The sequence below is a fragment of the Spermophilus citellus genome (genome assembly GCF_964194105.1).
Source record: "Spermophilus citellus genome assembly, chromosome: 11".
Taxonomy (NCBI): Eukaryota; Metazoa; Chordata; class Mammalia; order Rodentia; family Sciuridae; genus Spermophilus; species Spermophilus citellus.
The window spans coordinates 97,905,871-97,919,893 of NC_138192.1; the positions used below are offsets into that span (position 1 = coordinate 97,905,871).

At 34.3% G+C, this 14,023-nt stretch overlaps 1 protein-coding gene across 4 annotated transcripts in view; it reads left to right on the forward strand.

The window, feature by feature from the left end:
- CCDC150 (coiled-coil domain containing 150) overlaps positions 1 to 14,023 on the forward strand; it is a gene marked incomplete at both ends in the record, with an annotated part of 125,870 nt that overhangs the window by 94,686 nt on the left and 17,161 nt on the right. For 3 of the 4 annotated variants that reach the window (XM_081262371.1, XM_081262370.1, XM_081262372.1), the window contains 5 exons: positions 4,722 to 4,850; positions 6,227 to 6,396; positions 7,587 to 7,680; positions 8,468 to 8,637; positions 12,218 to 12,344. In XM_081262371.1, the coding sequence (XP_081118497.1) occupies positions 4,722 to 4,850; positions 6,227 to 6,396; positions 7,587 to 7,680; positions 8,468 to 8,637; positions 12,218 to 12,344 (690 nt within the window). Of the gene's footprint in view, positions 1 to 545; positions 873 to 4,721; positions 4,851 to 6,226; positions 6,397 to 7,586; positions 7,681 to 8,467; positions 8,638 to 12,217; positions 12,345 to 14,023 lie in introns of those variants that run through there. The other variant, XM_081262373.1, reaches the window with a different exon arrangement.

The window sequence follows — 14,023 nt, forward strand, 5'->3', positions numbered from 1 at the left end:
GAAACCTTTGTAGGTCACATAACATTTCAACAAATTAATAGAAAAAAGTTAAACAAGCAAAATATATAAAACATTTAGTGAAGAACTTAACCCAGGAATGTGTTACCAAAAGAAAGTGGTTCTTTTAATGATTACAGATTATTAGGTTATTTTAAAAATCTTCAACTCTAGGTGTAAGCATGTATGATTTCTGTATCTACAATATTTGTGTGTATGGACCCCCTGTAACCAAGGTACTAGAATATGTCTTCCAGTGGAATACTCATGGAGTTCTAGCTACTTGCTCTACTGATGAGTGATGAGGTCACAAAGTTGTAAGAGTGACCTCATTAGATACGCTCTCCTACAGGAAATTTGGTTTAAGGCCTATTTCATTACTAGGTCATACTTTACAGTGTGATCTCTTCATTCTGAAAGCAAAGGAACACATTTCCAAACATTTTTTTATTGTGGTTGCTGCTTTTTATTGCTGTTTCTCTGAGAGAAACAATTCCTTGAAAAATAGCGCTAAATTTAGTTAATTTTTTATTTTGTTATAAATGGTGATGCCACCAAGAAGAAGGAAATCTCCAGAGAGGCCAGCATCTTCAAAATCCCTTGAAAGCTCTAGGCCTTATGTAAATAATGTAAAGGAGAGAACTTCAACAGTTGGTTTGCCCAGTGTTGTTCCAAACTCCACACGCCGTGTGAGTTTTGCACCTACACTGCCTTCTGTGAGAACATCTCAGGAGATTGGAGACTCCAGAATCTCTCTAAAGACACTTTTGAATGCTATTAAAACTATGGAGGGAAGATTAGAAGGCAAAATAGACATTCTTGCCTCAAGACCCTTACTAAATGATGAATCACCAAATTGTTTTAAACAGGATTTGGTAAGTGAAGAACACAAATAAAATCTTAGGGAAACTTCAGATTTATATAATAGTGAAGAAAGCAGTAACAATCTAGGAAGATAATACTTAAAGATATGCATAACAACAAATAAATTGGTTCTTAACAAATAATAAAAACTCATGTAAATTTTGAAACCATTCTTGGCCATCAGCTAATTTTCATTTGGGCATAGAAAATTTGGCTTGAGTTACAATTGAGTTTTTATAAATCTAATTGAGTTTTTAAAAATTCAAAATTTCTAACTAATTTCAACATTTGAGCTAAAATGCTTGAATAAGTCATGATTTAAAAATAGAAATAGGGGCTGGGGTTGTGGCTCAGCGATAGAGTGCTCGTCTCGCACATGCAGGACCCTGGGTTCGATCCTTAGCACCATGTAAAAAATAAATGAGTGAAATAAAGGTATTTTGTCCAACTATAAAATAAATATTAAAAAATAGAAATACATTAATCCAAGAATCCCCATGAAATTGAACATTGGGAAATACTTTCCAGAGAGAACTTATTAGAGCATCCATCTTTGCTGGAAGTTTAAAAATAAAAAGTACTATAGATGATCTTATGAAGTAGACTACTATTTAGATACTTTGTGTAAACAGTTTCATTAGCAATATTGTTTGTGTGTGTGTAAATATATCTTGTAAACACTGGTAAAATTTTAAAAATTAAAACGTATTATTTTTTAGAAAAAAAATCAATAGATCTTTATAACCAATGAATTGGCTTATTTACACTATTCTGGAATCCTTACAGAAAAAGTTAAAGTATTTTAAATGTTGCCAGGTTAAATTTTAAGGAAATATAAACATGTTGAGAAAGGTGTGGGAAAAAGACATTCTTGGTTGCTGTTGGGAGCATAAATGGTACAAATTCCTATGGAGTACAACTTGGTAATAATTATGACAAAATTAGATCTCACAATTTAACTTCTAGGATTTTTCCTTACATATTTAGTAGCTTATACACATGACTTGTTTAAAGATTACTTACTGAAGAGTTGTTGATGAATAGCAAAAGGCTGAAAGTAACCAGAATCCAATCAATGAGACTGGCTAGATAAATCACATGTATCTTAGCTTGTAATCTACTTCAAGATATGTATATTATTAGGTTAAAACAAGGTTCAGAAATAGATAGTATTTTACTGTTTACATGCAAAAAGGGCAGGGAAATAAACAATATATACATGCATATTTATTTGTATATGCATTGTGTTTATAATAAGCTGGCAAAATTTTTGAGGAAGGAAACTATGGCTGAGAGATTTTTTTACATTTTTTTGTACTAAGGTGAATGTGCTATGTGTTCAAATAGTTAACTTATGGATATATTATATTTCATTTTCAATAAAACTGAAAGCTAAGGAAGAATGGTCTTTTCAACAAATTGTGCTAGAATAATTGGATATCCATGTGTAAAAATGAAAACTATTTTATCCATTCTTCATACCATATATAAAAATTAATTGAAAATGGATCATAGATCTAAATGTAAACTCTAAAACTATAAAGCTAGAAGAAAACGTAAAAAGTCATCTTTGTGATCTTTGGGTTACACAAAAATTTCTTAAATTTAACATCAGAAGTGTGATCCAGAAGGGTTGGTTCTATGGTAGAGCACTTGCCTAGCATGCATGAGGCTCTAGGTTTGATTCCCAGTACCAGGGGAATCAGGGAACAAAAGTTATAATCAATAAAGGGACAAAAGTGGTAAATTGTACTTTATTAGAATTGACATGTGCATTCTTCGAAGGCATTAAGAGAAATAAAGAAATGATCAACAGACTGGAAGGAAATATTTACAAACCACTTTTGTGATTAATGTCTTTTCTCTAGAATGGGTTTTTAAAAAAATCTCAAAATTCATTAGGGAAACAACCCAGTAACAAGAATGGGTAAAATATCGAACAGATATTTCAAAAAATGATACATGAATGATGGATAAGCACTTGAAAGTTATTAAACATCCACCATTAGGGAAATTCAGTGAGATATTACCATACACCTATAAGAAGGTCTAAAATTTTTCATACCAAGTGATCATACCAAGTGTTAGGATGTAGAGCAGCTAACTCTGATACATTGCTGATGGGAATGTAAAATTGCACAACCACTTTGGAAAGTAGTTTGCTACTTTTTAAAAAACGCAAGGCGTGCTACCACTATGTGAATCTAAGTTGGTTCACTCCTAAGTATTTCCCATTAAAAAATGAAAGAATATGTCTATACAAAGACTGTACCCAAGTGTTCTCAGCAGCTCTATTTGTAATAGCTTAGATCTGGAAACAACTCAAGAATCCAAGAGGTAAATAGTTAAGTAAATTGAGATATATCCAGATAGAATACTAAGCAACAGAAAGGAATGAACTATTGATGTGTGCAATAAATTGAATAAATCTCAAAATAATTATGAAAGAGTACATAACAATGATTCCATTTATATAAAATTCTAGGAAATGAAAACTATTGTGACTGAAAACAGATCAGAGCTTGCCTTGGGTTGGGTTGAGAAAACAGGGAGAAATAAAGGGGGAGATTACAAAAGGACATAAAGAAACTTTTGGGGTAATGAAAATGTTCACTATTTTGATTATGATTTCAAGGGTTTATACATGTCAAAACTTCTCAGATTGTACACTTTATATATATGGAGCTTATTGTGTCAATTGTACCTCAGTAACAGTTTTAAAAGAATATGAATGTGTTACCTGTTCAGATATTTATTATATCAAAGTGTTTAATATTCTTGACAGAACTGTAGAGATAGAGAATGAATTAATGTTTACCTGGGGATGGATGGGTTTGGAGGGGCAGTGAATGCAAAGAGGTAGTAGAAAGGAAAAAGTGATGATGGAAGTGTTCTTATCATGATTATGGTGGTGGTCACATAAGCATGTGTATGGAACAGTCCAATATGTGGTGCACATGCACCTCTGGGACACACACAGGTGCATGAAAAGCTAAAAAATGGTGAAAACTGATTGAATTCTGTAATCTAGTTAGTAATAATAATAAGAAGAAGAAGAAGAAGAAGAAGAAGAAGCCAATTTTGCTATTGAACTACAAAAAACTTTTTATACTATTTTTCAAATATTCTGTAACCCTGTAATTTGAGATTAAAAAGGTTTTGGTTTTTGTTTTTTCTTTTGGCATCAGGGATTGACTGACTCCTGGAGAGCTCAACCATTGAGCCATGTCCCCAGCTCTTTTTTTGTATTTTATTTTGAGACAGTCTTGCTAACTTGTTTAAGGCCTTGCAAAGTTGCTAAGACTGGCTTTGACCTCATGATCCTCCTAACTCAGCCTCCCAAGCTGCTGGGATTATTGTGCCACTGTGCCTGGCTAAAGTAATATTTAAAATAGTGTGATTATCTAAAATGATGGTGTGGCTCCACTGGGAGTGTTTCAAGAATATAAAATTCTAAGACTTCTACCTGGTTTATAGAACTATTTATTATTTATTTGTCTTGGCTTTTATTATATTAATTTATGCATTTACATTTTCAAAAAGAAGTTAGTTCCATGATAATCATTTTACATTTTATCTTCATAATCTTACTATTTCTATTCATATGTTTTCATAGGGAGTGACTAATATGTTAGGTTTACCTGTTGTTTTTTTTTTGCACACGGATTTTTCTTGTTGTTGTTGTTGTTGTTATTTTGCAGTTTTCTATAAAGGGATAAACAGCTAATAAAGATGGAATTTATTTATACTAGTGAATAAAAGTTTAAGCATATTCAGTTTGGTTTTTAAATTGCTGTGCCTTATTCTCATCATTGATTTATGGTATTTTAGAAAATTATTGTTTCTATTTTTCTATTAAGGTGAAATCCATTCTTGAAAAAAATGAAGAAGAGCTATCCCAAGCAGTGAAGTGTCGAGATACAGCCCTGCAAGAGAGTCATAAGTTGAAAGGGAACTTGGAGGCTTTGGAGGATAGGGAAAACAAGAAGGCAAGGCATCCCTCTGTTCTGAAAGTTTGTCACTAAGATGAAGTGCTTATTAAAGCTTTCACGAGCCGTATTCCTGATATTCTTGTATCTGTTAGTAAAAGGAATGAGAAGTAATCAGAGGAAGAGTTCTTTTTATAGAAGATAACTTCATTATGGTTTTAAATATTTCCCTTAAAGATATGTCATGTAACTCCAATGTTTTTTAACTGTCTTGAAAGAATCAAAAGTCATAATGTTTCCTATTAAAATTCATCTGACCTTGGTAATAATAACATTCATACTTTTGTTTCATTAATGTGATATAACAGTACTATGATGCTTTCTCTTTAACATTCCTATGGTGTGTGCTTAGTGGGAACAGAAGTCACATCCCAAACTTTGCTTTTTTAAAACATTTTTATTTTTAATCGATACACTGTAATTGTATATATTTGTGCCATTCTGTATGACATGCATACAATATATAATAATAAAATTGAGGTAATTGAGATCTCTATTACTTCAGACATTTATCATTTCTTTGTGTTGGGAACATTCAAAATCCTATGAGTCATTTTGAAATATTCTAGTTTTTGTCAACCATAATTACCTGTTCTGCTTAGTACATTAGGAGTTTTTTCTCCTATCTGGCTGTACTCCTGAACTGTTAACCATCCCATCTCCATCCCCATTCCCCCTCATTCTTCCCAGGCTTTGGTAACCAATATTCTATTCTATGCTTTTGTGAGATCAACTTCTTAGCTTTCACATGTAAGTGAGAACATAAAGTATTTGTCTTTCTGTGCTTGATTTATTTCATTTAATGTCCCCCAGTTCCACCATGTTGTTGCAAATAATAGAATTTCATTATTTTTATTGCTGAATAATATTATCCTGCACATATGTATCACATTTTCTTTGTCCATTTGTCTGACCACATTCCAAACTTCTTGAGAGCAGATGCTAGATTTTGCCTCTCTGCAGAGGGCTGTGAGCTGTATCTTTCTTCAACAGCTTCCAATTTCTCTTGCAGTCTAGAAAAAGAGATAATTCTGATGGATTTCAGATGTGTTCTCTTCTGACCCCATCAGAAGACAGCTAAGCATACCACCTGGGATCACCTCTGAACTCACGAATTTGTCAACCTTATCATCTCTGGTTAACGTGTGTGCTGTGTAGTGATAGTTAGTCTACCATGTTTTCTGTAGGATCAGGGGTCTACTTTGCTTTTTCTCAAAGTCACAATAACTTAAGAAATATAAAAATATAATGTATTTTAGTTATTCATTTTAGTGTTCTACCATACCTGCTCTCCATACTCTCTCCTAGGAGTAATGAGACACACAAGAGTAATCAGAAAGGATCAAGAGTATTTGTCTTGTTTCATTTTCTTTTAGGTAGGAAACTTTCAGCGACAATTAGCAGAGGCTAAAGAAGACAACTGCAAAGTTACAATCATGTTGGAAAATGTGCTGGCTTCTCATAGTAAGATGCAAGGTGCTTTAGAGAAAGTACAGATAGAGCTTGGGCGAAGGGATTCAGAGATTGCAGGCCTCAAGAAAGAAAGGTACCTGTGATTATTTTCTGTCCTTGATATTGCTGCATTGTGTACTATAAAGGAATGTCCAGAGAGAACGTGAAGTCACTTTATATCACTTCCCTCATGAAAGACTACTAAAATTTTCTTTAAAGATCTAGCAAATTGGGGGAAACCTGGAATTAGAAGTGAACATAACTTCTAAAAATTCAAAATGGCCATGTTTTGTTGTTATGTGAAGAAGTATGTATCCTTGAAAGTCATGCTGCATTGCTGTTTTTCCTTTGTTACTTTCTAATTTAAACCTAATTCTTCTCTTGGCTCTATGAATAGTAATAGTATTACTGAGATAATTAAAGCTGGACTGGGGTTGTAAGCTCAGTGGTGGAGCACTCCCCAACCATGCATGAGGCCCTACTTTTGATCCTCAGCAACTGGGTAAAAAGAAAATATATGTATGTATTTGACTACTTTAGTTTGAATTATTTATTTATTATTATCCTGTTTCAAGATTAAAAATTATTTTGGGTGAACTATTCTGAGAACTAACTACTTCTAGCCTTGTTTTACAAATAAGCTCTTCTTTGTTTTAAAAATTATATAAAATTTTCCTTTTAGGTTAAAGAACAAATGGCCTGAGTATAACAGGGCTTCTAAAATACATTGTATGTATTAGTGGTGCATGTTGCCTCTGTGTTGCGAGAGAATAAATGGATTCTACTTTCTTCATTGTGCTTATATTTTTTTACATATTGTTAAAATATATTATCTTTGAAGTAAAACCAAAAGTCAAGAGGACAATATTAAAAATATTGTTTGCCATTCACAATAAACTTCTAAGGAACTTTGTATTTAGAATCAAAAATCTCATCAGCAAAATAATCCTAATAAAAGTGATGAGTTTTTTTAACAATTAGTGATATAGGTAGTGTAAAATTACCAGCCTATGAGTTATTCAGAAACATATATTGATAGCTTAATGCATCAAGCCAAGTTGAATCATAGATGGGACAAGTTATCTAATTCCTTAGGAGCCTTAGTTTTTTTCTCTGAAGCTGAGACTGTAATTGTCATCTACCAAGTCAGGTATTTTGAGCATTTGTGACCTACTACATATGACGCTCTTTGAGCGTCTTAGAAGAAAAGTGTCCTGAAACTCCAAGTGGTATAATTCTTAGATGATTCTAATCTAGAGTCACTCTTGGGCTTTTTATTTTTAGGGCTCTAAATCAACAGAGGGTGCAGAAGCTAGAAGCTGAAGTGGACCAGTGGCAGGCCAGAATGCTTGTTGTGGATGCACAGCACAGCAGTGAGGTAAGGGCCAGGTGTTTAAAGATGAAAATACTGAGCTATTTTATTTTATTAGGATGTTGCTGTTTGAGAAAAATTAAGTGAAAAAATCAAGTAAATTTCTTTTTCACTCAAGTCTGAGTTTTGGGCAGTGACATACTTAAAAATTGGAAATGAACTAATTTTAAGCCTCACAATGAGTCACTTATTGGCAATCCAGGAACATAATTATGACTAATATTCTTTGTCTTGTATAGTCCACATCTTTTCACTTAATGCACAAATGATTTCAGAAACTAAAAGATTTAGAAACATAATATATTAGAAACATAACATAATCTCAAAAGTAGCTGGAGTGATCCCACTGTTAATAAGGAAACACAAACACGTGTGCACATACATAAATATGTATCTATGCATACGAATATATATAAAATATGCATGGATATTTTATATAAATAAGTCTTTTTGGAAGAATATACAAGAAATAGTTGCCAGTTTTTATCTCTCCTAGGGAATGAAACCAGAAGGTGATAGGATTGGGAAGAGGAATTTTAGTTACAATTTTTGAGAAATTAAGCTGGCTCTATTTTCCAAAGCTCTCTGATGATCACTGCAGCATAGCCTTCCCATTGCCTTCTAAGAGTCTCCTAAACAATCTCTAATAAATTTTCACTTATATTCCAGGCACCTGGAAACCTGTTCCTCGTTCCAACTAATTATTTCAATGGCACTTGAGGATACAGTGTAAGGAATGCAATGGGCTTCTTGCATCTATTATAATGGCATTAAAAACACTCCTCTCTTTCAGATGGAGCCTCTACACAAAGCTCTAGAAATAGCAAGAGAAGACAACAGGAAATTGGCCTTGAACCTGGAGCAAGCTCTTCAGACAAATAATCATCTGCAATGTAAGCTAGATCACATTCAAGAAAAATTGGAAAAAAAAGAACTTGAGCGGCAGAATTTGGAAACCTTCAAGTAAGGGCAATATAGTCACAGTAAACTTGGGAAAGAGCCTCTGGAAGAGTAAGACCAGTTCATTTACATAAGCCAGTTAAATGCTTTTCTCCTACTTTGAGCTAGCACTCCAAACCAAACCATGATAAAAAAACAAGCCTAGCTGATCTCCAGCAGATAACAGCTGGCTGGCGCATGCCCATCTGGTTCTCCTTTTCATCTCTTCCTTCTCCCATGGTCAAGCTGCTTCTTTATGTGAAGGTTAAAAAAAAATTAAAGAATATTGATTGGAAAGGATTCTTACATGTTTCTTCCAAGCTTATGCATCCTTTTGAAGCATGATTTGGACAAGGAATAAGCAGTCTAGGTGAGAGTAGAATGGAACAATTCCATCTAAGTAGATGTTGAACCATTAATTATTTTCAATTTTGACATGAAATTAGTTAGATCAAGCCCATCAAGTTCAGGTCAAACCACTTAAGTTTTGTCTTAAGTTAAAATCTAGGTAAATATGATTTAGATACTAATATTATTAAATGAAAATTTATACCTAAGCTAAATGCAGTATGCATGTAGATCTTTGTTCTTTTCAGTTAGTATACATGTTGAAATAGGAGACAGGAATGAACTGAAGCAGAACAAGGTATTTTTCATATATGTAATCTGTGCAAATTTTATATTCTGATAAAATGTTAACAATTACTGCCTCAAGACTACTCAGAATTAGTTAAAACAATATTGTTTATGTAGTGGTTGGCCAAATCACTTAAAAACCCCTCAGTAGCCAGGCACAGTGGTGTACACCAGAAATCCTAGCAGTTTGGGAGGGTGAAGCAGGGGGATCACAAGTTCGAGATCAGTCTCAACAACTTTGCAAAACTCTATCTCAAATTAAAATAATAAGGGCTAGGGTATAGTTCAATAATACAGTGCCCCTGGGATCAGTTCCCAGTACCAAAACCAAAATAAAACAAAAACCCAGAACTCTCAATGACAGCTTAGGTAGATAGGGTTTAGATAGCTAATAAATTATTTCAAACCCTGAAAATTCTCCAGGTAACCATAAAATATAATCCCTCCTCCTACTGCTAAAATGATCATAGCTGGATCATTTAGAGGAAAAGGGTGAACTGAAAGTCAGAGGTCTCCTTGCAGCATTTGCTTCAGAATTTACCTTTATGTCACTGTTTAATAGTTCATGTTTTCATCATGCTTCACATAAGACCTGTCAGCCTCTTGAAATTATGCAGGAAGAAAGACCAAGTTTGGGAGATTGTGTTTTAGACATGTTGGTTTTGAGGTAGAATTTTTAGACTGATAAATGGAAGCCTAATTTTGACAAGAAGTTAGAAGTTGAAATTCATACTTTACAAAGATGAAAGCTGATGTCTTTAGGTGGGTTAGTGTGCCCAGAAAGAAGTCTAGGAAGTGAACCAAGGTCAGAACTTGGGGGATCCACTACATTTCAGGGGGAAGGAACAAAAGTCAGAAAGGAAGCATTTATGGAGGCAAGGAAAGAATTTGGAGGATATAGAGTCACTGTAGGCAGAAATGAGTCAGATGCTACAAGAGTGGCAAAAACAATGAGACCAGAGACAGAGCATTAATCTTTGCAACTGGTACCTTCGGAGCATCCTTCAGTTAGTCAGTTTTTGTCCATCTAGAAAATTAAAAGGAATAAGTGATTGATGAGAAAAGGCAATGGTGAAAAGAAAGATTGAATAGTAGTTCATGAAGAAATGTAGTAGATGAAGAAAAGTTATTCTGCTAGGGTCTTGTTTTAGGATAGGAGGAACTGGAGCATGATTGAAAAGTAGGGGAAAAAATCTTATAGAAATGGAGAAAAATGAGAACAAAGAAAAGTAGAGGGGTTATCATTGAAATTGAGGTTATGCATTTCTTCCTCTGAGATCAGAAGGAAAGGAAAAGAAGGTGGTTCATTATTCAGAGAACCAGTGGTGGATGGTTTCATATTTTTCTTAGAAGAAATTAAAAGCAAATTGAATAAGTTCTAGAGATGTATATAACATAGTGCCTGTAGTTTACAGTACTGTACTATATTGCTTAAACTTTGTTAAGAGGGTAGATTTTATGTTATGTTTCAGAGTTGGAGATGGATATGAAAGTTGAGGGTAAAAGGAAAATTAATTTTAAAAATTAAATTTAAATTAAAGTTAATAAAAACTCAAATTGTATTTGAAAAAATACAAATTACATTTAATAAAAATTAGAATTTTTAGGACTAGATGATAGTAGCTGATATGTATTGTGCTGAGCACTTCCTTTTTTACTGTGACTATTTGATGCTAGGTACTATTGTTATTCCTATTTTACAGATAAGGAAACAGGCATGGAAAGATGATTTACTATAACAAGATCACATATCATCTTGTTAGAGTTGGGATTTAGATCTAGACAGCAGCAGGCCGACTCTAAAACCTCTAGTCTTCATCACTTTGCTAGAATAAGCACAATAAATTTAAAGACAATTTAGAAAGTTGTTAAGAAAATAAAAATACAATACCTGCTACACAAATAATGGTTTGTTCCCTTCATAGATCTCCATATATTTTTTGTCCATTTTTTAGATTGGTGTGGGTGGGGGAGGAATGTAATAAATAACAAAATAGTCATCTCCCTTAACTTTGGATCTCCCATCTATTTATGTGGTGCCATTAGAACAAGTGTCAACAACTTTTTTGAGATAATGTGCCAAAGTTGATTGCCATGTTCCCACCTGAGGACCAGGAAGTGAGGGTGGGGCAGAGTTGCAGTTGTCTCCTGCAGGTCTCCTTCTATAGACCAAGCCAAGTAGACTAGCTGAGTCCAAAAGCCAGAGGTACTTTTAGAGGCACATGAGGAATGTGGGTATGTAATCCAAATAAACACAAAAGATGCTCAGGAGGAGAGTGGGGAAAGGAAGATTTCATGGCAAGGCAGGCTCCTTTTGCTCTTTGAGAAATACAGATAATCATGGAATAGTGCCATACTAAGGCATTAGTATTTGGAGGCAAATAGGAGAAGGTTAAAACTGGAAGAAGCCTAGCTGTTGTTTGAGTCCATTCTTTTTAAACCTTTCTTGGAGTCACCTATACTTGTAAGAGTCAAAAACTCACACCCACACACAACATTTTCCATATCATTTCAGGGTATTTCAGCATCTTCAAAAGCCAAATCTTGGATCTTGACCAAGGAACCCAAGTTAAGAATGCTTATCTAAAATAAGACCCTCACTTCAAAGATAAATAAATAATAACAATTAGAAGTTAAAACTTTAAGGAATGAGTAGCTGATAGCAAAAAAAAAAAAAAAAAGATAAAATGAAAACAAGTGTGACTGCTTCTGCTAATATTTTTCCTATGATTTATTTCACTCTTTTGATGAATCTCTTAATATAGACGGACATTTGTGTTGTTTTTTTTAATGCTGCAGGTAAATGGACCTTTTTTGCTCTTAATGAATTCCAAATGATATTCAACTAAAGACTGATCTTGTTTGTAAATCACACACATTTTGGAGAGTTGTTCATTCCTCTCCAAATCTTTCATGCTTCCTGAGATGGTTTCTAAAGCTTATTTATTGTCTGTCTTCCTCAAAACAGAGAACATATGGCTGAGGAGTCCAAAGTAGAAGCAGAGTTGCATGCTGAACGCATAGAAACTCTAAAAAAACAGTTTCAAACTGAGAGAGACACTGCAAAGAAGGCAGCACAACGGGAAAGTACTGAGGTACGAAGTCAAGTGACAAAAGCTTCCCTCTAGGTGAATGCCTTTTAAGAGGATAGCCAGCTGAAGGATTTCAGAGGATGACTGCATTTGTTCTCTGGCTCTTCTCATTCCCCTCTGGTCAGCAAGTGAGATATAATTTAGCCATCTCTATGCTGTTTGTAAAGCTACACTGTCTGATATACAGTTCTCTGCCCTGGGAAGGAATGCCTTGAGGAGAACTTTTACAGCAGAGAGCAATAACTGAGCCAGACAGAGGAATGAGGAGACTGCCTTTGATGGAAACCCAGTCACATCTCAGTTCACTTAACCAGCATCCATTGTGCATCCACCCTCTCCAGAGAGCCACAGAATGAAGCGGTAGGAGATATAGTCCCTGCTCTGTGCTAAATAACCCTGGTTTAATTGTGATCTCCACTCTGGACATGAGACAAACAGGGAAGACATCAGAGAACCTTTCTAGGATAGCTAGAGGAAATGTACAGTTTGGGAGGAATTCAAAGTAACAAAGTTTATTTTAGGATGGCGCTAGAAGATAGGAAACTTAATGAAAATATAGCTTTGAGTTTGGTGGAAAGGCAAGGCTGGACACTATCTATAGAAACCCATGTAAAGCTGAGTTAGAAAAACCAACAGGACATAAGCAAATTAGAAGGAGCCCCTCTGACCAGACACTTAGGAAATGTTAGAGGGAGAGTGGTGAGCATAGGCAGCCAGGTGACTGTTGGACTCACCTTCTAGACAATTCAGTGTGAACTGTTAGGTGAAAATGGAGTGATATAGGTTTCTGAGCAAAGAGGTTATATAAGAACAATTTTAAGAGTTAATGTGACAGCAGTACAGAGTAGGGAAGACGGCAGAGGAACTCTAGGCCTGGAAATACAAGAAAACCATGGCAGTTAATTTGTATAATGGATGATTAGGGCCAACCCAAATATTCTCCTGAAAATTTAGAAAGATTAAGTCAGAAAGCCTTTCTTTATTTTTTTTTTTTTTTGTGGTTGTAGATGAAGAGAATGTCTTTATTTTATTTGTTTATTTGTATGTGGTGCTGAGGATCAAACCCAATGCCTCATGCATGCTAAGCAAACACCCTGCCGCCGAACTCCAGCCCCAGCCCGTAAAGCCATTTTAATTAGAAAAATAGTCAGACATTAAATGTATAATGAACATGAAGAGGAAGAAATTAAACAATTCCAAGACTTGATTAAGATGGCTGGTGTGAGTTTTTCCAAATTTGTTAGATTCAGTAATTGCCATTGACAGATCTCATTAACAAGCCAATATAGATATATAGAATGGTTTTATAAATTGCAAAATGCTACATAAATATAAATATTATAATGAGCATATTCAGTGGGAAACAAAAAAATGCACTAAATGTAAAAATGTACCTTTAGTTAGAGATTGTTGTTCAGAATGCTTATAAAACTGAAATCCTTTAATAACAAGGGTCAATGAGATGGTGAAGTTGTAAGAAGACCTCCCTGGGAACAGTGAAAATGTGACATGAGTGAGCAGGTGGAAATTGCAGTGGGTCATGTGCAGTGCCTCTCATTAGCTGTGTGTTAATTTATTCTTTAGTGACTTAACTTTTGAGTCTTAGTTTCTCCAGTCACAAAATAGAAATCATCACAACTATGGTCCAGGTTTGTTTTAAGAATTAAATTGAAAAGTATTTG